We start from the raw sequence: 26,163 nt of genomic DNA, 5'->3' as shown, positions 1-26,163 counted from the left end.
ACTGGAGTGGGTTGCCATTCCCTTCTTCAGGGGATCTTCCTAACCCAGGGATCAAACCTGCAGCTCTTGTATCTCTATCAGTCTTTAGATCATCTAGCTATCCCTGAGGCTAGTCCACAGGATGGGCACCTGATGGTGAATGAAAGGTTTGAATCAAGTTTATTGTGATGGTCAATATTGAAAAGTCAGATGACATTTTAAAAAAATTAATTAATTTATTTTAATTGGAGGTGAATTACTTTACAATATTGTAGTGGCTTTTGCCATGCGTTGACATGAATCAGCCGTGGGTGTACATGTGTTCCCCATCCTGAACCCCTCACCCACCTCCCTCCCCATCCCATCCCTCAGGGTCATCCCAGTGCACCAGCCCTGAGCACCCTGTCTCATGCATTTTTTTTTTATAACTAAGTCCACTAAATTAAAAAATGTGCAGTGCATAAAACTTTCTCAAGTTATTATGCTCATTTTGTTTACTGAGCAGGGCAACAGCAGAAATGAGATGATCTCTGAGACTTGACAAATGCACTTGTCTCAGAGAGGAGAGATAGCTCTTGGCAGCTGCTTGCTTAAAGCCGTGCAGGGATCCATCACTATCTCTGGTGTGAGAAACCTCACTCGATTTGGACAAGTCACAGGTGGCTTTTGTGTGGATTCAGGAGAGAATGAGGAAAGAAAAGCAGGCTGCCATTACCCTGAGCGTTTTAATCTTTTTCTGCCAGTCACTCCCCTGCTCAATTAAGCCAGATGTATTCTCCTAAGGTCGGCAGATGTCAAATTTGCACTAATTCAAAGGCCTGGAGGCATCTACTCTTTAATTCTCCGAGGAAGCTGGCTACTGTCACTGTCGAGAGGGGTGACACAGACCTGCTACCGAGTTGATGTTACCTGGATTGAGAAAGCTACTTTTGCTAGGCATGTGTGTGTGTGAAAGGAGTAATACAGTTAGTGTGAGCCTGAGGCAGTGAGGGGTGGGAGTCTACTTGGGCTAAGAGGTTGAGTGAAGGAAACCAGACCTCCTTGCAGACTGGAAGAATTTAAAAGAAGACAGCTGAACAGGTGGCTTTGGGAGAAAGTATACATCTGAAATGCTATCTGTATACATTTTGAAACAAAGCAGAAAGAGAACTTTCAAACACAAAGATGGACGATTGCTGACATTAGTCAGCCAACCAGTCAACTGACCATTGGTTAATTAGTAATGCCTGCCATGTGCTTAGCAGATACAAGACTTTGTGATGCCATTGGCATTGACCAATGGCCCTTTTGATGGACGAAGCTGGAGTTTACACTCTTCATAAAATTGTTCGAGTTCTCTAGGTCTGTGTCAAATGCCTTCAGAAAGGTTTGTATAAATATTTTCTTAAGCAATGGTGAGCCAAGTCACTGATTGCTATCGGAATGTTAATTAAGACGTCTGATGGTGATAAGCCGACTTACTTTCAATTCAGATTAGTGCTATTCGCGATAAAGCCCGGCTGGTGTTGGTTTAATAATTTATAACCCAAGCAACCCATATCTGTAGAAATCTCAAGTTGAGTGCTGAGAAAAATCCAGCACAACCTGTTATAAATGGTGCAGTGCAATGGCTGAAAGAATTTACAATGACCAAGTTTGTCTGTGGTACACGCTTTGAGTTTTACAAATATTAGGTATAAAGGGTGGGGAAATTCGAAGGACAAAACCTCCTCATTGTTTAGTCATGTAAGTACCTGTGCTGTTATGAAGGGCTTTTCTGGTTCTGGCTAACACATAAATCAAAGTAGAGTCAGAGGTTTCTGTTAGACATTCTCTCTTCCTTCCGCCTCTCTTTTTCTTCTCTTTCCGTCCTTCCTTTTATACTGAATTCCCTTCCTTACCTGGGCGACTATTTTAAATTTTTTATCCTTGTGTTTTTATGGGCTCATGTCAAATGAGTTTTGTTTTCAGTGAGTATATGTGTATTTTTCTTAAATGATACTATGTTTTTTATATTAATTTGTTTTATTTGGAAAATAATTACCATATTGTGATGGTTCTTGCCATACATCAACATAAGTCAGCTACTGGTAATACATGTGCCTCCCTCATCCTGAACCCCCCTCCCACCGCCCTCCCCACCCCATCCCTCTGGGATGTCCCAGAGCACCGGCTTTGGGTGCCCTGCTTAATGCATCCAACTTGCACTGGTCATCTATTTTACATATGGTAATGTACATGTTGAAATGCTATTCTCTATACGTGTATGTATATTTTTCTTAAATGATATCATGTTGTAGAGTTCATACCAGTTTACAGAGTTCATGCTGTCCTTTTTTCACTCAGCAGTATGTCTTTCAGATTTACCCATGTTGCTATAGTATCTAGGCCTTTGCTTCTCACTGCTGCGTGGTCCTTCCTGTCCTGCATTCCCACTCTCCCAGGGACAGACTCCCCACATCTGTCCATCTGCATGCCATCACTAGGGAACACCAGTGAGCAACCTCCAACATGTCCTTCGATGAGCCTGCGGGGGTGGGAGGAAGATTCCCTAGGATTGATGGATAACCCCAGAACAGAATTACTGGTTTCTTTTTTTAATTTTAATTTATTCTTTATGTGTTGACTCTGCATTTTCTTTATGGGACAAAGTAGTGCCAGGTAGATCACTAGCATCTATGCTCCCAAGCATCAGGGCTGTCTCATCTCCACATCCTGGCTATGACTTGACATTATCAAACTTCAGGTTTTTTCCTGGTCAATAAGTATACAGGGGCATTCTGTTTTAATTTGCTTAATTCTGATTATTAATGAGTTTGAGATTATCTTCAACTCCTGTTGGACTTTTGTGTTTCCTCTTTGATAAACTGCTTTTTAATGTGTCTTTCCCATTGTTTCACTGGCCATGCTTCCTTTTCATTGTTGATTTTATGGGGGTCTTTGCACCTTATGATACTAACTCTGTCAGCCTTAAATGTGCAAACATTTCCCCATTTTGTTGCTTTTTAACCTTTAATGTGGTGCCCTTCACTGAACAAAAATATGTAATTCATTATTTTTTAATTTAATATTTTGCTTTTGAAATTTTAAGATAAAGATCTACCCTGCTCAAGTTTACAAAGAAATTGTACTACAATTAATAGAAGAAATTCTGTTAATTTCAGTTTAAATTTTATGTAGGCTGATCCGTCTAGAGTGATCCATCTCACTTCTGTGAGATGCAGTTTGATTTTTCTCCATTTCATGATCCAGTTTTCCCAGCATTCAATCTTTCTCCATTAATCTTTATTGAATATTAAATTTTCATATGCACATAGGTCTGTCTCTGAGGTATTTCATAGTGTAAATTTCTATTCCTATACCACTGTCACGTTGTTTTGTTTTATTCCTTAATTTCTATTGCTTTGCAATATGTCTCAATGTCTGATTGGGCAAATTATCCCTTTCTTTCCTTTTTACTTATCTCCCACCTTGATATTTATTACATTAATAACATTTCTAGCAAAACCAAGTAGCAAGTTTAATAACTGAATTCACATCAATAGGTTTTATTTTGATCCATTAGCCAGTTTGGAAAAAAGCCATATTGATTAAAGGGATTAAAAGTCAAAAGTACCTTTTTCTTTGCTTCATATAATTATTTTTTAATGCAATGGCTATAAAACTCCAAACATCAGATGCAAAATCCAATGGTAAGGCTCTCAAGACATGGATTTTTGTCTTACATTTTTTAAAGTAGACATAATGGCTCAGCTAGTAAAGAATCCACCTGCAAGTGGGAGACCTGGGTTCCATCCCTGGGTTGGGAAGATCCCCTGGAGAAGGGAAAGGCTACCCATTCCAGTATTCTGGCCTGGAGAATTCCAAGGACTGTATAGTCCATGGGGTCGCAGAGTCGGACGTGACTGAGTGACTTTCGATTTCATTTTTCACTTCTTGTAGTGCTAATAGTAGAATACATCAACCTTAATCTTATGAAAGCAGCACATTCTTAGGAGCAGCTTGTATATAAAAAGTATCAGCATCAGTGGTTTGAATGTAAAAATTTATTTTTTAAGTCAAAGTATGCAACAGATGGCTTCCCAGGTGGTACTAGTGGTAAAGAACCCACCTGCCAATGCAGGAGACATAGGAGATCACTAGTTTGATCTCTGGGTTGGGAAGATCCTTTGGAGGTGGGCATGGTAACCCACTCTAGTAGTCTTGCCTTGAGAATCCCATGGACAGGGAGTCAGGTGGGATATAGTCCGTAGGGTCACAAAGAGTCAGACACTACTGAAGGGGCATAGCATACATGCACACATGCAGCAAATAAAATCTACAGAAAACAAATTTTCCCATCACAATCTGTTGCTTTACTAAGTAGTATTTTGAAAACACATTCCTTCAGTCATTATAAAATTCTTAAGATACAAAAGAAAGGAAATCTATAAGAAAGTCTAGTAGACCCAGGAGCTGTTGGTAGGACTTTTATATCTGTGGTTATGCTTTTAGTATATCCTACACTATCCACTTCCACTCATGCCACCTTGCCCATAGTAACCACGACTGCCTCCACCACTCAGGCCATAACCGCTCAAGCCATCAGGAGAACTGTATCCTCCACTGTAATTGTTCCCCATTCTCATCCTTACAGCTGACCCATGGGCTCCTTGATTACCCATTCCATCTCTGCCATAACCTCCCATTCCTGAGCCACCTTCCAGGAGTTTGATTCAAGAAGAGTTCAATGGATTGATGTTGCATGTTATTCTTCTCTTTGGACATGGCAGCTACTGCATCTTCATGTGTCACAAACTCTACATCTTCTTCTCCTGTTGCCTGCCATCAGCTCCGATATCAGTATGCACTTGGATTGAATTTAGCGGTGAGAAGAAATTAGCAATGTCATCTTCAGGTGCTTGAAAACGTGGTCCTCTCATATGTACAAAATGACTACCATGAAAACCCTGAACTTGCATCACCAACTCCACCATAGCCATGTCCTCCCATACCTCTTCCATCTCTCATGCTGTTATCAAAGCCATCATTTCCATAGCCATAATCACTGTGGCCACCAAAGTCATCAAAACCTCCATTATCACCATCATACCCATCATCTTCTCATCGAATTCTGGCATACATGCTTCCATGCCCAGCTCCACAATAATTTCCTCTTCCTCCTATTGGTCTATTGTATGGTCCTAGTTGTTGGCCCAGCAGACTTCTTGGTGGATCATAAAATCCTTTGATTTCCTTCCTGCTACTTCTGAAGTTCTCAATACCCCTGTGCCTCATTCTTTCCTTGTGTTTCCCCGGTGCATTGTCTGCTCTCTCCTTTGAAGCAAAGGCACGAAGGCCTCCCCTGAGCTCCTCCCGTGGTAGTCCGTTGTCAGCGTTATCCCATTTGGCACGATTTCCAACCCTTGAAAGAGCTGTTTCCTCTTTGCCACAATCAGATGGCAGTCCACGAAGTTGTACTGTCCATCACTAGCGTCATTTGTGCCATTATGTTTCACAAGCCAATTCATCACAATACTGTTTGATTTAAATGCCCCTTTTACTTCAGATGCCCTGTTGGGTCACAGTAGTGCTGACCCTGGTGCTCATGGGGTCTAGTTGTGAGGAGGGAGAAGTTGCCCACCTCATGTTCTGCTCCCACAGTGGTTCTTCCGACTGTCTCCAGCAGTGACAACAGCCCCCTTTTGCACTTTTATGAAGTATTCATGAACTTTAGAGTATGGTTATTGAATTGCTATCAAATTTCAACTAGAGGTTTTATTAATATTGTATTGAAATTTAGACTAGTTTGGAGAGAAATGACATCGTCCTAGTAATTTTATTTAAATTTACAATTTTTACTCTAAGTATTACTTTAGGTGTATCCTAAAACATTTGGTCTGTAATGATTTTATTGATGAGCAATTCTGATTTTTAAAAAAGTTCTTTATTTCTGGGAAAATCTATTTAGTTTGTAGATTATTCAGTTTTGTTGAGATGTCCACTCTAGAATTAGAAGCTTCAGGACTTTTTGGAAGGTGGGAGTGAAGAACAGTTTTTAGATACATTTTTTTGGTTCCTTGCTCCAGTTATGAGTAGAGAACCTGACTTTCTCTTTCTCTGATATGAAGCCCATGGCCTTGTCCATTATTGAAGATCTTGCCTTACATGTTTGCCTTGAGAGAGACTGAATCATCTAGGGAGCAAGGTGGAACTTTCAGTTCAGTTCAGTTCAGTTTAGTTGCTCAGTCATGTCTGACTCTTTGCGACCCCATGGATGGCAACACACCAGGCTTCCCTGTCCATCACCAACTCCTGGAGTTCACCCAAACTCATGTCCAGTGAGTTGGTGATGCCATCCAACCATCTCATCCTCTGTTGTCCCCTTCTCCTCCTGCCTTCAGTCTTTCCGAGCATCAGGGTCTTTTCAAATGAGTCAGCTCTTTGCATCAGGTGGCCAAAGTATTGGAGCTTCAACTTCAACATCAGTCCTTCCAATGAATATTCAGGACTGATCTCCTTTAGGATGGACTGGTTGGATCTCCTTGCAGTCCAAGGGACTCTCAAGAGTCTTTCTCCAACACGACAGTTCAAAAGCATCAATCCTTCGCCCCTCACCTTTCTTTATAGTCCAACTCTTACATCCATACATGACTACTGGAAAAACCATAGCCTTGACTAGACGGACCTTTGTTGGCAAAGTAATGTCTCTACTTCTTAATATGCTGTCTAGGTTGGTCATAACTTTCCTTCCAAGGAATAAGCATCTTTTAATTTCATGGCTGCAGTCACCATCTGCAGTGATTTTGGAGCCCCCCAAAATAGTCAGCCACTATTTCCACTGTTTCCCCATCTATTTGCCGTGGAATGATGGGACGAGATGCCATGATCTTAGTCTTCTGAATGTTGAGCTTTAAGCCAACTTTTTCACTCTCCTCTTTTACTTTCATCAAGAGGCTCTTTAGTTCCTCTTCACTTTTTGCCATAAGGGTGCTGTCATCTGCATATCTGAGGTTATTGATATTTCTCCTGGCAATCTTGATTCCAGCTTCTGCTTCTTCCAGCCCAGCGTTTCTCATGATGTACTCTGCATAGAAGTTAAATAAGCAGGGTGACAATATACAGCCTTGACATACTCCTTTTCCTATTTGGAACCAGTGTGTTGTTCCATGTCCAGTTCTAACTGTTGCTTCCTGACCTGCACACAGATTTCTCAAGAGGCCGGTCAAGTGGTCTAGTATTCCCATCTCTTTCAGAATTTTCCATAGTTTATAGTGATCCATACAGCCAAAGACTTTGTCATAGTAAATAAAGCAGAAATAGATATTTTTCTGGAACTCTCTTGCTTTTTCAGTGATCCAGCGGATGTTGGCAATTTGATCTCTGGTTCCTCTGGCTTTTCTAAAACCAGCTTGAACATCTGGAAGTTCATGGTTCACATATTACTGAAGCCTGACTTGGAAAATTTTGAGCATTACTTTACTAGCGTGTGAAATGAGTGCAATTGTGTGGTAGTTTGAGCATTCTTTGGCATTGCCTTTCTTTGGGATTGGAATGAAAACTGACCTTGTCCAGTCCTGTGGCCACTGCTCAGTTTTCCAAATTTGCTGGCATATTGAGTGCAACACTTTTACAGCATCATCTTTTAGGATTTGAAATAGTTCAACTGGAATTCCATCACCTCCACTACCTTTGTTCGTAGTGATGCTTCCCAAAGCCCACTTGACTTCACATTCTAGGAAGTCTGGCTCTAGGTGAGTGATCACACCATCGTGATTATTTGGGTTGTGAAGATCTATTTTGTACAGTTCTTCTGTGTATTCTTGCCACCTCTTCTTAATTTCTTCTTCTTCTGTTAGGTCCATACCATTTCTGTCCTTTATTGACCCCATCTTTGCATGAAATGTTCCCTTGGTATCTCTAATTTTCTTGAAGAGATCTCTAGTCTTTCCCTTTCTATTATTTTCCTCTATTTCTTTACACTGATCACTGGGGAAGACTTTCTTATCTCTCCTTGCTTTTCTTTGAAACTCTGCATTCAAATGGGTATATCTTTCCTTTTATCCTTTATTTGACTCTATTAATTGCCATAGTTTCCCTCAAGTTCTTTAAATATTTTTCAGGAAGTTAGGATGGTGTAGGTGGATTAAGAGAACAGACAGAATAAATCTCTCAGTAGTTCTCTATTCCTGAATCATCGGTTCTCTGATAGTGAGAAGAAGTTTGTTTGGCTTGTTTTTAAAGAATTTAGCCACGAGTGTGGAGTAGGTTGAGTCATAGACTTACCTGCGATTGCATTTACCCTCAACTTTGTTTTCTGTTCAGCAAAGGAGGACTTTGTTCTATTCAAGGCTAATCTCACCATCTGTACTTTTGAATATATCTCCCTTCTTTCTCCTAGATATGCTTTCAGCAATTATTCAAACTCTTCTCTTTTTAAAAACCTCTCCTGGGGTCTGTATTTGCCTTGGGCTTTTACAGTGCTGGAGAAACAATACGTCTTCCCACACATGTTTGCGTGCTAAGTTGCTTCAGTCATGTCCAATTCTGTCATGTCTGTGGACTGTAGCCCTCCAGGCAAGAATACTGGAGTGGCTAGCGGTACCCTTCTCCAGGGGATCTTTCCCACCCAGGGATCGAACCTGTGTCTCTTAAGTCTTCTGCATTGGCAGGTGGATTCTTTACCACTAGTGCCACCTGCTGCTGCTGCTGCTGAGTCGCTTCAGTTGTGTCCGACTCTGTGCGACCCCATAGACTGCAGCCCAGCAGGCTCCTCTGTCCACGGGATTCTCCAGGCAAGAACACTGGAGTGGGTTGCCATTTCCTTCTCCAAGTGCCACCTGGGGAATGCCTTTACTGAATAAATCAACTCGTTTCTGATTTCAACAACCACACCTGTATATGATGACCCCCAGGGCCCTCCCCTGAGTCTCAGAACTGTCAGTCAGGCTGTTTACTGGACTGCACATGTCCCAGATGAACCCCCACACCTACTCTTTTTTTTGTTCTTCGAGTAGCATCACTCATGCTCTGTACCAGACCCCTGGCAGCCATCTGAGACACTTCCACCTACACAGCTCTTAAATCTCTCAACCTCATTCACAGACTTGATGCAGCTCCCAGTCATCTTGTTCTCCGAGCATTTCCACAATTTGCCAACTTGGTCCCCAACTCTCCTCCTCACCCCTCCAAACTCCAAACCCCTCCTCACCCCTCACCCAGTCATCTTGTTCTCCGAGCATTTCCACAATTTGCCAATTTGGTCCCCAACTCTCCTCCTCACCCCTCCAAACTCCAAACCCCTCCACCCCGCTGAAGCCAAAGTGATCCTGCTTAAACACAAACATAGCCATATTTTTACTATGTGAAAAATTGTAGTGAGTGGGACAGTGTTAGTCACTCAGTCATGCCCACCTCTTTGCGACCCCATCGATAGTAGCCTACCAGGCCTCTCTGTTCATGGGATTCTCTAGGCAAGAATACTAGGGTGGGTTGTCATTTCCTCCTCCAGGGGATCTTCCCAACCCAATCAAACCCAATCTGCATTGCAGGCAGATTCTTACCTTCTGAGCCACCAGGGAAACCCAAAAACTGTGTAGAGAGAGGCTCCTGAAATCTTTCATAAGATGAGCATCTAGACTATGGAGTCTGGTAGACTTCTGTAATCTGGCCCTTCCCACTTTTCCAGCCGAAAAAACAGAACTGCTGTTTCCCAGCCTTTCTCTGAGCAAACTCCAGGAGATGGTGAAGGACAGGAAAGCCTGGTGTGCTGCAGTTCATGGCTTTCCCAGGGTCTAGGCCTGTACTTGCTTCGCTGCTTCAGCTAAAACTATATTCCCATCAGCTTGGCATGCTCTGATATCTAAGACAGCGCTCAAGCGTCATTTCTTCCACGAATCCTTTCCTCACCTTTCATACTTCTTACCCCACACACATTTTGCTGAAATTTTTATGATGCTTATACAGACCAATCTGAGCAATACATTTAGTATTCCTAATATTGCATGTGTTTATTTCCCTCCGGTAGACTTAACAAGCCCCTCAAAACTGAGACCAGGTTGATTTGGATTTTGTGTCTCTACTACCTGGCACAGTACTTGACACAGAGTTTAAGAAATGTGTTCAGGGCTCACTGAATGAATAAGTGAACGAGTAGATCCTAGAAGATTGTGTGAAGCTCAGCAATTTCACCCGAAGTTTTATAGCATGGCCTTGCTTAGTAGAACTCTGAATACTCTCTCCAACTAAGGTTGTCAGATGAAATATAGGATGAACTATTTTGGACAAACTTAAACTAAAAAATTATTCTTTATTTATCTGGACATTCAAATTTAACTGAGCATCTGGTATTTTATTTGTTAAATCTGGGAACCCTACTGCCAAAGCTGTTTTGACTTTAAATCCCATATTAAATTGGACACACTGGTAGGTGAACCTTAGAATATTTGTTATGCTTAGTTCAGTGAATACTTATTGAGTTCTCCTTCCACTGTGAATACAGAAAAGTTTGAATCAAGGAAACAGACCTCAGCTGGGCAGCCAGAAATGTGATTACTATGTTGATGCCAACTGTGGATGTTGAAAGAACAGACTTCCTGAGCTCGCTTTGTTCAGTATTGATTTTCTCTGATGGGTTTTCTTCCCCTTTAGCTTGTGATCAATCCTGTAAGAATTGTGGCCCCAGTAACCCCAGGTGTCTCACCTGTGTGGAGAAGACTGTGTTGCATGATGGCAAATGCATTTCTGAATGCCCTGGTGGGTACTATGCTGATGCCACTGGGAGATGTAAAGGTAAGTTACATGGGTAACTGTTATCATCATCCTCCTCATCATCAAAAAAGTAATTAGCACATGTTTGATTACACTCAGTGCTGCATGCTGCTCACTTGGAAGTTTGTGTGCATGGTAAGTAAATGGCAAGTTAAAAGGAAAATGTATCTGGCATGAGGGTGGGAAATATGGGTGGATGCTGGGGGACTAATGTGATTAAATAAGGGGCTTACACATACCAATCATCATTAGAGATCACGGGATCATTTTGAAATGCCAAGAAAACCTCTAAAATCTTCACACAGTCTTTGTGTACTTGTCACCCATTACTCACTCAGGTTGTAGGTAGGAGAGAACCATTCTTTAGATGGCATTTGTAAACACGTATATTGGCAACTACAGCACACCAGGAAAATAAAAAAGCAAACCAAGTTTGATAGCTTGTAAAGCTAAAGTGTGTATTTATTGAAAATTTGGCTTTATGTGCTATTTTTTAGTATCTTTTTTCAGACTTATACATCTTAAACCAGGAAACATTCCCGTTTGAGATGGGAACTTACTGCTGCCTCAGACACCCTGATTGCCCTTCTTCTCTGAAACAAATGTGCATATTCTTACTTCCACTTCTAGTGTCTGTTTGGGCAGGACATTTAGACCTGTCCTACTGCCTTGTCTCATCAACCTCCTGTTTGTTTGTCAGCCTCTTTACTCATCCACTCTCTATCTCTTGTCCTCAGTATTCTGTCCCTAGCGATCTCCTCCTGTCTCCTCCACACTCCCCTCTTCTAGCTCCTGACCATGGCCCTCCAGAACCTTCTTCTAGGGTTCACTCCTATTCCTTAGAACAGCGTGGTGCCATCTGCCTCTTGGAGTCAGAGTGTTCCATTGTTACTAGCCAGGACCAAAGCAGGAGAGAGGCATGCCTGACACTGCCATATATAGTGGTCAAATCCTTTTACATAATTATTATTTAGACTCCCAACCTCTCACCATGCATATGTCAAGGAAACTAGGCCTGGAGACACCCAGTCTTGGCTAAGGACATAAGCTAGGGGACAGGCCCTTCAAAAATACTAGGGGTCCCAATACCCAGATCCATGAACTTTCTCCTCTTCCCTATTCACCTGGGGAGTCTTAGGTTCAGATAGACCTAGGGCTAAATTCCAGCTCTGCTACTAACTAGCTTTGTGATCTTGGGTAAATTTTTAAACTTTCCATGACCTTGATTTTCTCATCTGTAAAATGAGGTTAATACTACCTACTGCATTAACATTGCTATGAAGATTAGAAGTGGCACTATATATAAAACACAATACAAAGACTAAATAAAGGATTTGTGTTGAGTTACTCAGTCGTGGCAACTCTTTGCAACTTTGTAGCCTGCCAGGCTCCTCTGTCCATGGAGTTTTTGAGGCAAGAATCCTGGAATGGGTTGCTACTTCCTCTTCCAGGGGATCTTCCTGACCCAGGGATTGAACCTAGGTCTCTTGCATCTCCTGCATTGCATCCCCTTCACCCCTGTGCCACCTGGGAAGCACAAATAAAGGGTAGCTAATAAATAATAGAAATGGATGAAAGATGGGCAAAGTTGCAGTGTGAGCAGTGCTGGTAACATAACCATCTCCGAACACATATGCCCCTTGATTTGGTGCAACACGTGAGGGGGATTGAGGATAGAAAAGAGGGCTTCTTAGCACATGAAGAGATCCAACCAGTCCATCCTAAAGGAAATCAGTCCTGAATGTTCATTTGAAGGACTGATGTTGAAATGAAACTCCAATACTTTGGCCACCTAATACAAAGAACTGACTCATTTGAAAAAGACCTTGATGCTGGGAAAGATTGAAGGTGGGAGGAGAAGGGGACAACAGAAGATGAGATGGTTGGATGGCATCACCAACTCAGTGGACATGAGTTTGTGTCAACTCTGGGAGTTGGTGATGGACAGGGAGGCCTGGCGTGCTGCAGTCCGTGGGAAGATTCGGACACGACTGAAAGACTGAACTGAACTAGCACATGAGGGGCCCAGCCAAGAAGTGGATGCTCTAGTCACCTCGGTCCCACTGTGTTCGTTTCTTCCTCAGTTTGTCACAACTCGTGTGCCAGCTGCTCAGGACCCACAGCCTCTCACTGCACCACCTGCATCCACCCCCAGGCCCTGCGCCAAGGCCACTGTCTGCCCAGCTGTGGAGAGGGCTTCTACCCCGACCACGGTGTCTGCAAAGGTATTGTTGGTGTCGTCATCACCATTTATTTATTTATTTGCTATGCTGGGACTTCGTTGCAGTGTTCAGGCTCCATATTTGTGGCGTTTACACTTAGCTGCCCCAGGGCGTATGGAATCTTAGTTCCAGGACCAGGGATTTAACTCCCATCCTCTGCATTGGAAAGTCAATTTTTAACCCCTGGATTACCAGAGAAGTCCCTTACCATCATTCCTGATAGACTTTCCCATCACAAGGACATAAAGATAAGTTACTATGTGGGGCAGCTCTTCCTCTAGTGTATCCCATGTGGTTTTGCCTGCATTATAACATGTTTTTTTTCATTATCAAAGGGAGAATCTGAAAAATCACATTTGAATATTTGTCGTAACACTCAATGGGCCACCATCTTTCTGGCCATCCTTGAGGGGAATGTCATTCCTGTGCATTAAAATGAACCCAGCTCTTCTTTTCTCTCTTTTCAATCCTCTGAGCATTACTAATGTTTTTCTTAGTCTTTATTTTGTTTTTCCATGAAGAACTTCTTTTTGTTAATGATACTGCTAAGCAAACTGAGACTTACCAGCAATGCCTCTGGGCTGAGTAAAATGGAAAATCTTCCATAGCTATTTGCTGAAAAGGCTCTCAGCTCATAGGGAGGGCAATCTCCTTTGAGTCTTTTGAAACTGGAACATTGGGAGCAAACATTTTAATTAAGCGAACTTAATTTATGTTTATTTATACATAGGGCACCTTGGAAAAGTTGTGAAGGATAGTTACAAGGGGGAAAAAAACATATTTAAAACAGGGCAGCTGCTCTAAATATCCTGAAAAAGACAATTTAGAGAATCTTTGAAAAGACGGGAGCAACCATTATATCAGACTGTGGGCAGGAGAGATTTTGAGTACTCTGGCTCTGATTCTCACCAGCAGTCAAGGAAAACCAGAAATCATGATGGATTGTCATACTTGTTGCTGCTCTAAAGGGGCCTCTTCCTTGTCTAGAAAAGCAGCCTTTCCTCACATAAATTCTAACAGAAATTTGTTGCCTGGACCCCTCTGTAGTGGGTGATGGATGCTGTAATGGACAGTGACACAACTACCATTTTTGCACATAATAGAGTAACAGCCTTTATAGGAATGCTTCTTAAAAATCTTCCATTAAACACTGAGATTATAACATTATAGCATCATCCACTGTATGTGACTCTCTGGAGAAACAAGCCAATATTGTCCAGTTTGTTTTTTTCTTCACTCCGTGATCTAGCCTGGCAGCTCTTCTAGGACCTGAGAGACGTGGCTAGTTAGCATCACCCTCATTTGGCCTCTCACAGATATTGTTATTATCCCTCTGGGCTTTGTGGAGAATGCTGGAAAAACAGTTATCTGCAAGGTTGTATCTGGTGAACTTTTCTGAGTGAATCAGACTTCCTTAGGGACTCCCCTTGGTTGCAATGCTTATCTGATCCTTGGATTGATTCCTGCATTTTGTTCCTCTTGGCAGCCTGTCATTCCTCTTGCTTGACTTGTGTGGGTCCAACACATTCCCACTGCACCCAGTGTAGGAAGCCAGAGGACGGACTGCAGTTTCAGCCGATGTCGGGTGCAAACATCACCTCGGGCGAGTGTCTGTCCCCTTGCAGAGCCCAGTTTTACTTGGAGAACACTGGACTGTGTGAAGGTGAGTAAGCCTGATTGGAGGAAATATTTAGGTAGCTTCCAGGCTTACCTCTTGAGGGCTTCTGTGAGGTGGGACCCAAGCCAAAAGTTCTTTGTTTTCCTGCCACAATAGTTTCTGAGTGTTTCCGGGTGGAAGACCGACATGTAAGAGAATGACCCCACTGACATCCCCCTTCCTTTGGTGAATAACAGGTGATCTTAAAGAGTTAGTTCCTTTTACTCCACTATCCCCAGAGTCACACTCTCAGAAATTCCAGGTGGGGATTCTTTCGGAGACAGTATGAGTAGCTGAGACAGACACGGAGCACATTGTAGAATTCTATTTGTTTTAATTGGCTACTCTGCATATAAATTGATCTCTTCAGGACAAAATCTGGACTTCTGTCAAAATTTAGAAGTGATTCCTGCCCTTGCTTTGGTGTAGTGCCTATAGAGAATTGATGCCATTCTGACTGGTGTGACTCAGAGCTGGGTCATCTATAAGTGGTTGAAGATGAGATGAAGGGATGCATGCATGTGTGGTTGTTCAGTTGTGTCTGATGCTTTGTTTCCCCATGAATCGTAGCCCACGAGACTCCCGTGTCCATGGGATTTCCCAGACAAGAATATTCGACTGGATAGTCATTCTCTTTTTCCAGAGAATCTTCCCAACCAAGGGATTGAACCCAGGTATCCTACATTGCAGGTAGATTTTTTTACCATTTGAGCCACCAGGGAAGCCCCAATTTCTTAGGAGGTAGGGGAGGCCCCTCTCTGCTCCTGTAAGAACCTTCCTTGCTATTGGATCAATTTTTTGACTCTTGGGCTACTTGGGGAAAAATCCACTACTTATATCTTTCATTATGAACATATGTTCATTAAGGGGAATTTTGAATGCAGAAAAAAGTAGAAAAATAATCTCTCCACCATCTACCTGCCTAAACCCAATTGCCTTTCATTTTGCTATAATATGTCTGAGTTGTTTTTTTCCCCCTGTGCATAGCTTTGAATTTTTATTTTTGCACTGTAATTGTAAGCATACTGCAGATTCAGTGGTGTATTTGACAAGCCCGCTTATTAAAATGGCTTCACTCTTACACTGGAATATATACTCACATGGAAACACTGGATTTCAAGGTTAGGTTAAAAGGCTTTGGACACGGTGAGTGATATGGCATAGTAGAAAGTATGTGGAATTGGAATACAGAGACCCCAGGCCAGACACTTAAGCTCTCAGAGCCTTCGCATCTGCAGTATTAGAATAGGGATAATTGATTTGCACACACGCTTTTTGCCAGGATCAAAGGAGGTGCAGAGCGTGAAAGTGCTTGGTAACTTGTAAAGCCCTCATGATCACTTGGTATAAATCTCGGTCTGTGTGCTCAGGTATTCGGGGACATTATAAGGGTCACCCCCTGATCCGTGGGATGCACCAGCTACATCATGTTTACATGGTGTCTAAAATTGGAGGAGGGCCTCTACTCCCCAAAACACTGGTTTCCACCCACGTATGCATTGTGCAAGCTTCCCATGGTCCCTTAAACTCTCACAACTCTGTTTCAACAACCACTTACAAAATATGGGCATCTTTGCTGCTAAGAGCTCCAAAGCCTCTCTTTCTGTTTTGCAAATAAGATCATTTATACCATTTTTCTAGATTCAGCATACAGACACCAAGAGGTAAAGGCGGGAGTGGGATGAATGGGGAGATTGTGCTTGACATGCATATACTGTTGCTACTCTGTTTAAAATAGAAACCTGATGAGAGCCTCCTGTGTAGCTGTGGGAACACCATGCATGCTCTATGGGGAAATGAATGGGAAAATACAAAAAGAAGGGACATATGTATATGTACAGCTCATTCGCTTTGCTATGCTATAGAAACCATCAGAACATTCTAAAGCAACTATTTTATTATTGTTGTTTAGCCGCTAAGTTGTGTCTGACTTTTTGCGACCCTGTGGACTGTAGCCTGCCAGTTTCCTCTGTCTATGGGATTTCCCAGGCAAGAATACTGGAGTGGGTTGCCATTTCCTTCTCCAGGAGATCTTCCCAGACCAGGGATCGAGTCCACAGCTCTTGCATTGGCAAGTAAGTGAAGTAAATAAAGAAGAAACTTGCCTAGGCTGTTCACCATGATTAGTCTCTTTCTGCAATTTTGATCACTTCATTGAAAAAGAAAATTAGGGAATTTAGAGAGGGATCAGAAGAGATAAACAAAAATGATGACCATTTTAAAAGATAAATTGTCGATAAAAATGAGAGTAACCAGGGCTTCTCAGGTGACACTGTGGTAAAGAATCTGCCTGCCAATGCAGGAGACACATGAGGTGCAGGTTCGATCACTAGGTCTGGAAGATCCCCTGGAGGAGGAGATGGCAACGTACTCCAGTATTCTTTCCTGGAAAATCCCATGGACAGAGGAGCCTGGCTGGCTACAGTCCATGGAATCATGAAGAGCAGTACACAATGGAGAATGAATGCAGGCAACCAGGGTTATTCAGCCCGAAAATAATATTCCTGTTAATTTGGTGCACAACTTTGATGCAGACACTGTAAGAAGCACCTTACTTGTTCTATTTTTTTCACTTGGTCCTGATACCAGCCTTTTGAGGGTCAGTGGGACAACTACTTTAGAGGAGAAACAGGCAGGAGGAAATTAAGTCTATAACTTGCTCAGTATCAGGTAGCCAGCGCCAAGTAGAGTCCAGTGGGAACCTGAGTCAGCCAGACTCCAGTATCTATGCTATTCGCCAAGAAGCCATTCTAATATGGTCCCGGAAGGGGCAAAGGCACAGAATTACAGTATTGCAGGGTTGAGACAACCTCAGATTAAGAAAGCATCTTTGACCGAGGGGCATGTTCTTGGAATCCCTTTATACAGACACCTTTTACAAAGGATTAGAATCTAATCCCTCTGGAATGGTTTAATTGTGGTCCCATGTGAAAGGGCTGGATTGACCTCTAGAGGCCTGGGTAGCCTTGTGACTTTATGCTAATTCACGGAGTACTATGAGATATCACACATAGAGCTCTCTACTCACATTTATTATGAAATCCTGAGCCCTCTCTGCTCAAGGTAGATTGTTGTGCTCAATATAGTGGTGATGCGGATGGGTGAGAATGAGGTTAATTGAGTTGCCCAAGATTCCATTGGGAGACTGATTGCAGCCACCAATTGTTTCCAAGCTTACTTGAGTATAAGTGTGTTGATTGATGTGTTTCCTGTCACTCATCCGGTATCTCTGGCAACCTTTCCTCCTTCCCACAATCTGTTCCTTTTTCGATTCTGCTGAAGCCTTGTCTCTGAACTCGGGCCTGGGAGCCCTGTGAGATTGCTTTGGGTACTCCTTCTCACACACCCACAATACACCTTCTCCTCTGTAAGGAACATTTTAATAGGTTGGAGTTCTTGAGTGTGTGCCATTGAGAGTTGATTTTACAGACCTTTTCATCTCAAGTGCTTTTCTGTAAAGAAGCAGAAAACAACTGCTTTCTGGAACTCTCCCTCTGCCTTTCTCTGAGACTGCAGCATAGAGTGATTAGAATATTACTGCAGTTAATGAAAGCGAGAGGCAGATGCATTAGAGGGAGAAGCAATTTACTTAGAGCCTGAATATTGTCAGGAGTTGTTATAAAAGTTTCTGCTCTGAGCTACCTGACAAACCCAGGAATTATCTATTGGAGGATGAGACAGATTTACTCAGGATATTTGATGAAGATCCAAGTCTGTGATAGAAGGATGAAAAACATATAATTAACAAGGAGTGACCAAAGAGAAAAATTTTTTTATTAACTGGAGGACAGTCTGTTTTTTACATTGGGAAAGACCCTGATGTTGGGAAAGATTGAAGGCAGGAGGAGAAGGGGACAACAGAGGATGAGTTGGTGATGGACAGGGAAGCCTGGTGTGCTGCAGTCCACGGGGTTGCAAAGAGTCAGACATGACTAAGCAACTGGGATATGGCAACCCACTCTAGTATTCTTGCCTAGAAAATCCCATGGACAGAGGAGCCTAGTGGGCTACAGTCTGTGGGATTGCACAGAGTCAGACGTGACTGAGTGACTGAGCCCAGTTAAATATTAATTGAGTATTAGGTACAGAAAGGGTTTTATTGATTTTAGCCACAGTTCATCTCACCTGTTTAACTGATTGTTCCCTAGCATTGATGGATTCTAGTTTCTGAAACAAGCAAAAACCCCAAGAAACACCTGTCAGCACCTTTGTACAAATAAAACAACTTCATAAAATCCCAACCTTCTAAAACAAAATCAAAAGCCCATCCCTTACTTTTTCGTTCATCTTTCTCACTAACTTTCCATACCTGTGGGAGCTCTTCTGAGGCTAGATGAGTTCTTGAGAGTAAAGCTGGGTAGGGACCACCCTGTTCCCCAACTCCAAGGGTACCATTCTCACAGTAATTTATGTGATTGGTGCCTTCTGTAGTCATTTAGTGTCTGTGAAGCCTGTGTGGCTGAACATGCAGCTCAGGGTGGATGGATGGAAGGAAGGACCTGAGGCTTTTGTCGCTAGGAGGCCTTGGCTCTCTCCTATGGGTGTTCCTAAGGTCAGGTCAGATTGCTCAGCTCAGTCTCAGATTCTCCTTCACGCTTGTTGAAGACTTATTTATTTTTCTTTAAAGGATTCAACTATTTTGAAGATTCAGCTTTTAGTTGTGGTCTCTGTAGAGTAGAACTGCTCATAGGAATCTCTTGGCAATCTTGTTAAAATGTGGACTCAGATTCAGTAGGTCTGGGGTGGGGTCTGAGCTTGCATGTTTATAACATGTTTCAGGGGAGGCTGATGCTCCTGGTCCACAGATCGTAATTTGAATAAGCAAAGCCTCTAATTAAAGAGTTGTGTGAATTCAGTCATGTCCAACCCTTTGCAACCCCATGGACTGTATAGTCTGCCAGGCTTCTGTGTCCATGGAATTCTCTAGGCAAGAATACTGGAGTGGGTTGTCATTTTCTTCTCCAGGGTACCTTTCCAACCCAGAGATTGATCCCAAGTCTCCTGCACTGCAGGCAGATTCTTTATCTAACTAACTAAAGAATCTATCTATCTAACTAACTAAAGAATAAGTATATCACTTTATTGTATCACTGGTGTACTTCTAATGATCGCAGTTTTTTTAAATCCCAATTTTTATTTCTTTTCATTGCCTACATTTTGCATATTATTGAAACTTTGAAAAGTATAAACCAAAAATGTTAAAAATATCTAAATTACCAAGATTAACAAATGAAGACTTGGGATTAAAAAATTCTGAAAATGTTGAAAGCTGCCATCAAATTACTTTAAAAGAAAAGGTTTATTGTCAAAATCAGTCCAAGAAGACATGGAAAGTATGAATAAATCAAAAGTCATACATAAAATTAGAAAGGTTAACAAAGAACTTCTTCTAAAAGAATGCTAGAGTTAGACAGTTTAATGTGTGAGTTATTAAAACCATCAAAAAACAATACAAAGAAATCTTATAATAATATAAAATCCTAGAGCATACAAAAAGATAGAATATTTTAGAGTGCACTATTTTTTCATCCAGCATAGCACGAATGCCAATGTTACAACATAACCTAGAGAAAAACTACAAATTTTAGATAAAATATTAAAAAGTTATCACGTTGAATTCAGAACTATATATCAAATTGAATTCAGGTTACTTTAAGGACTTACAGATTAGCTTATATTGAGATATCTATTAGGTAATTTATCATATCAAAACATCAAAGGAGAAAAAAATATGATCACTTTAATTTGCTGAAAATCTGTCTTCGTAGGTTCATGATCTATTCACATAAGGAAAAACCTCTTAGTAAATTAGGAGGACTATATTAAAAAATACAGAATTAAGAAATAAAAATATTTAGCATATTAAAAATGAAATGTTTAGTATGCCCACGTATTACCTGAGATATTCTAAAATCTTTTTCATTGTTTATCTGAAGTTCAAATTTAACTAGATGTCCTTTATTTTATCTGTGATTCCTATCTGTAACCCTTCTATTCTCAGATAACCTCTTAATCTTTTGGTATAGATTCCTACAGTTATTTACATACATACATACATGTATCACTTTATAGTTTATGAAATTCCTTACAACCAAGAATTTGATTGGAAATCCTGTGACTTTATATTTACTCCGATTTTGTAGATGAAGAAACTGAGACTTAGAGGGAACCAACTGAAGAATAATTCAGCATTGGGGAGATCCTGGGCTCTAATGGAGGACATGGTTACCTAGGGAATATTTCCTTCTTTCCAAGCCTAGAGCCCTTGTTCTTCTTTTTGTCCTAGAGCTTTACAATTTAATTTCAGGCCAGGCCACCTCACTTAATGATCCCATCCAGTCACTAAGTCAACGACTTGGTTGTGATGGAGCAATGGGGTATGAACTTGGTTGGGATGATTAACTCAGTCACGTACTTGGCCCAATTCTGTGGCAAATTGGGCTTCCCTTGTGGCTCAGCTGGTAAAGAATCTGCCTGCAATGCGGGAGACCTGGGGTCAGTCCCTGGGTTGGGGAGATCTCCTGGAGAAGGGAAAGGCTACCCACTCCAGTATTCTGGCCTGGATAATTCCATGGACTGTATAGTCCATAGAGTTGCAAAGAGTCAGACACGACTGAGCGACTTTCACATTCTGTGGCAAGTTAAGGATAGATTTTTTTTAAAATTCCCATGCAGTTTAGTGAGAGGGCTCAAGATAATATAATTTTGAGGAAATTACTAGTTTTGTTTTAAAAATTAACTCCATAGTGCAATAACGAGTTTTACCTACATATCTTCTCATATATAATGTCTGTAGAAACATTATGCTTCATAAAAGAATGCAGACATAACAAACATCCCAGAGCCCCCTCCCATCCCCCATCACACGCATTTCATTATAGGTAGAATTATCATAGAGCTTTGATCAGGGAGACATCCGGGAAATTTTAGTATCTAAACTTTTCCAAGCCTTCATTGTCAGTCTTGGAGATAGTATTGCCTCCTTAGGCAGAACTTAAACCTGAGTGGAGCAAAACTGCACAAAATCAATACAGATTTGGCATCAATTTTTTCCAGTTTTGTTGAAATGTAATGACATATAACATTGTTCAATTAAGGTGTACAACCTAGTAATTTAATATATGTTTATATTGCAAAGTGATCATGACAATAAGTTTAGTCTGATATCCTTCACCTCACAGAGTTGTAATTTTTTTTCCTGTGATGAAAACTATTATTTACTGTCTCAGTAACTTTCAAATATACATATAGTATTGTTAACTATAGGGCTTCCCAAGTGGTTCAGTGGTAAAGAATCTGCCTGCCCATGCAGGAGCCCAAGGAGACGTGGTTTCGATCCCTGGGTCGGGAAGATCCCCTGGAGGAGGAAATGGCAACCCACTCCAGTATTTTTGCTCGGTTCATCAAAGAGTCAGACACGACTGAGCTTGCACACGCAGACCAGTTGTTAACTCTAGCACCACACTGTACATTAGATTCCTCAGAACTTGTTTATCTTATAACTGAAGTTTGTACCTTTTGACCACCTTCACTTATTTCCCCTCCTCGAATCTTAGTCAGCATCTGAATGCTGGGAGATTGTAGCCAAACCTTCTGGCAGCAACTTCTAAAATGTCCAAGTGGGTCTTTTTCAGAGACTGTCTGGAAGGTGGTTGTTTCTGGTGGGGGTAGAGTTGCTGGTTAACAACTATTTGTTTGCTACAATTCCACTGAGCCCACAAACTCAAACCCTGCTGATCATCAGAGTCAGGCCACCAGTGGCCATGTTCTCTGGGCAGCAGTCAAAAAACCAGGGCCCTAGACCTGCACACAGATTCTTTCCAGGGAGATACGAGTGACTTGGAGCTAGGCAGAGGGAGAACATAAACACGCTGTCCTCCCACCTCCCAGGTCTCTGGAGAGGATGGTGGGCACTCAGCCTCTATATGTGGGTTAAAGTAGAGGCCTGACCCTCAGGCTGCAGCCTTTACTATATACACATGTGTCTCTTTCCGGAAAAGATTGGGAGATGCGCCTCTCTGATGGATGCCTTCACAAGGAGCCCTGAGGGGACCAGTACCATGAATTCTAGCGAGCCCATGAAGAACTGTCTCTTTGGATACTCTAATCTCATAGGTCTTCTGGATTCAAGCCCCATTGACTTTTGGAGCTAAAGGTTGGAGGACCATTTCTCAGGTGGAAGTCTTAAAGCTGGGTAGTAAATGTTAGGTTCAAGCCCTTCAATCCTTAGGGAGAAGCTAGGTCTCTGTGAGTTCCCGCTTGATTATTGTATCAATATGTTGCTGTTCCAGGGGTAGGATTTATGGCAGGAGTGTGTCTCTGCATACTTCCCCCCCCTCCCCCCCCCCCCCCCCCCCGCTTTTTTTTTTCTCATTCATTTAATGTGTAGGAGGTGCTCAGCTAGTTTCTGGACTTCTTTCATAGGGAATTGGCCCATGTGTAATTGTAGATTAGCGTGACCACCAGAAGGAGTGAATTCAGGAGCCTCCTATGTTGCCATCTTGGACCAGAATGCCAATTTCTTTTTTAAATAAGAAATTCACTGATTATTTTGGTTAATTAAATAACTTGCTTTAGATGAATGAGAAGGAGTAAAGCATACTGTAGTATTTTATCTATTTAGTTGTTCCTAAGATTCACCAAAGGCCTTAAGGCACAGAGCTTTAATTAAAGAAATAAATGCGCAGGAGTCAGCCTGTTCTGCTTAAGAGTGTGTTGCTATTTATGAAGCTTGGATTCCCTTGAATTAATTGAATAAAATATGTGGCATTTATATTAAGTAACACTTTAATGTAGTCCCTAGAGTGCTGACATAAGCTGTACAAATGCATGCCTTTTGGAGATGTTCAGTCTTCTCTTTCTCCTTCTTGCTTTTATAGCAGTGATGTGGTAGGCTTTGGGGATAGAGAGATGAAAAAATATGTAGACCATGCCTTAAGGAAAGAGTGATCAACTTGGGGAGACTGACACAGAAAAAATAACTGAAAAAACAAGATACATGTTGTAATGGCAATAGGCAGAAGATATAGAAAGAATGCAACAAAGGAGACTGACCATTTAGGGGAGAGGATATGACAAAAAATTTGCAGAAGGAAAACTACATTAGGCTGTTGAGAATTAATGGGAATTTACTAGGGAAGAAGGTAAGAAAGGGTATTCTTTGCCCGGGAAACAGCAAGGGTAAAGTCATGGTGTGTTTGGAGAAGGACTGTGCATTTGGTTTTCCTGCAGGATAAAGTCCGAATGGTGGATTGTAGGGAATTGATACTGGAGACATGGGGTTGGGTCATGTCATGAAGGGCTGCGTGTGCTGTGTATAGGAGTTGACACTGTTGGTTTTGGAGAACCATTAGAAGATTTTAAGTAGGGAAGTAGTTTGGTCAATTTGCATTTTATGGGGACCTCCCTGGTGGTGGTGTGGCAGGTAAATGGGGAGACAAGAAGTAGGGCTGGCTAGGAAGCTGCCACACTGACCCATATCAGGAGTGACATTGAAGGTCTACATTAAGGGTCACGAGGATGATTAAACTAGGATAGATTTGATGCAGATTTAAGAAGTAGAAATCAACCTATCTTGGCTGTGTTATGGTGAGGAAAAGTAGAAGTCCAGCTTTCTCATTGTGAGCGTCTTTGTGAATGGTGGGGTAAAGGCAAGGGGAATACAGTAAGTCCCCTAGAAATGAACCATCAAAATTCAAGTTGCAAGCTGCCAAAGATGTGAACGTGTGTTTGCATGTCCAGTCCCACCCATTAGTTCACATGTCTGGTGTGCATGGTCACGTGTGTGCATCCCCCACGGGCACTTATGCTCTTGTGTACTTTACCACACACCACTGTATAGAGTGCAGCAGCTCAGGGTATTTATCTCAAGCCCGGGATGTCCAGAAGCCAGCATCACAGCAGCAGTGAGGTAGTTGGTACTACGGTACTTTTCAAGGCAGGGTACTGCAAGATTAAAGATGTTCTCATTTTTTTGCATTTTTACATGTATTATTTATGTGAAAAGTATTTTAAACCTATTACAGTACGGTACTCTATAATTGTGTTAGTTGCATACCTAGGCTAATATTTTGGACTTACGAACAAATTGGACTGATTAATAAATGCACGTTCAGAACTGAACTTGTTGGTATGAAGGGGGGTTATTGTACAAAAAGACCAGGTAGAGGGTAGGATGTGGGGTTGGGGGTGGGTCATGAGTACAGTTTGGATGGGATGAATGTGATGTGATCATTTACATTAAGTAGGGAAGGGTTAAGCTTGGATACTTAATGGATAATAGATAATGGGGAATGAAGAATATGTGGTAGCAATGAAACACCAAGTAGAGACATCCCCTAGACAGGTAGATTTATGTGATTTGAGTTCAGGGTTAAAGTCAGAGCTGTCCACATAAATTTGGGACTCACCAGCCTGAGGCTGAAAAGAAAAGATCAAAGAGAAGGGAGACCTAGCGGCGTGCTGCCAGCATTTCCATCCACCTACCCCACCCACTCACCTTCCTAGCTGCCCTTCCGTTCAGTCAGCAGAAACTTATTTTCTGAGAACTTGTGACGTGCCAGGGACAGGGACTATGACAGGTACTGTGTGAGTCACAGAGATGGATAAGATGTAAATTTTACTCTTAAAGGATTCCCAGGGTCTTGGGGAGGTAGGATAAATCACGTTTTACCATCTGATCCAGCAATTCCACTTCTGGGTATATGCCCAAAATCATTGAAATTGGGATCTCAAAGAGGTATTTGTATACCCCTTTTTCATAACAGCATAATTCACACTAGCTTAAAAGTGGAAGCAATTCAGCATGCATCGATGAATGAATGGATTACCGAAATGTGGTAAATATGCACACATACAATGGAATATTATTCAGCCTGAAAAAGGAGGAAATTCTGACCCATGTTTCCATGTTGATGAACCTTAACGACATTATGTTAAGTGAAGTAAACCATTCATAAAAATGAACTAAATAGCACTATGCCTTTTGTTCTTTAAAAAGAAAACAGAAAGAAAGAAGGAAAAGAAGAGTGAGGGAGAGGGGGAGAGTGATTTTATTTGACTTGACTCATTTCAACTTCCATCCTTCATCATGGTGTTCCTACTGCATATCCTAGAAGATTTTGATATTTACATCATAATTCAAGAGAAATCCACCTCAAAAATTGTTTTGACATGAAAGGCTAGGAAATTTTATATGATATGAAAATATTTATGCTGGCCCACTTCATATATTATTTAAAAGGAAAAAAGAAGTAGCAGTGTCCTTTGTCTGAAATTTAAACAGAAAATAGAATGAACAAAAAAATTGGTATGTTTTCATTGTTTTAGGTAAAATTTTTACTGGAGTCAGGTTGACTGGAATTTACAACCATCTGAGGACACTTTTAATGCCAAAACTTTTAGTGCTTAAGCAGCTCCGTTACGCTTTTTCAGAAATATACTCAGCCATCAACTGGAAAACCACTCTCTAAAAAATGTAGTGGAGAAATTACTCACAGAACTTATTCTCAAATCTCTTCCATATATGCCCTGTAATGGAGTTAGTCTTCCTTGAAGGACTTCAGACTGGAACTTCTG

The 26,163-nt window shown here is 41.6% G+C and overlaps 1 protein-coding gene and 1 pseudogene across 1 annotated transcript in view; one reads left to right on the top strand and one right to left on the bottom strand.

Moving 5' to 3' along the window:
* FRAS1 (Fraser extracellular matrix complex subunit 1) overlaps positions 1-26,163 on the top strand; it is a 518,223-nt gene that overhangs the window by 269,687 nt on the left and 222,373 nt on the right. Inside the window, exons 16-18 of the mRNA XM_061145732.1 lie at positions 10,588-10,728; positions 12,792-12,932; positions 14,416-14,592. Coding sequence (XP_061001715.1) covers positions 10,588-10,728; positions 12,792-12,932; positions 14,416-14,592 — 459 coding nt within the window. The remainder of the gene's footprint in view (positions 1-10,587; positions 10,729-12,791; positions 12,933-14,415; positions 14,593-26,163) is intronic.
* Positions 4,464-5,540, bottom strand: LOC133058479 (heterogeneous nuclear ribonucleoprotein H3-like; annotated as a pseudogene).

This window comes from Dama dama, chromosome 6 (assembly GCF_033118175.1).
Source record: "Dama dama isolate Ldn47 chromosome 6, ASM3311817v1, whole genome shotgun sequence".
In the NCBI taxonomy this organism is placed as follows: domain Eukaryota; kingdom Metazoa; phylum Chordata; class Mammalia; order Artiodactyla; family Cervidae; genus Dama; species Dama dama.
Note: the sequence above shows the minus strand (reverse complement) of the source record. Positions and strands in the feature narration are given on the sequence as shown.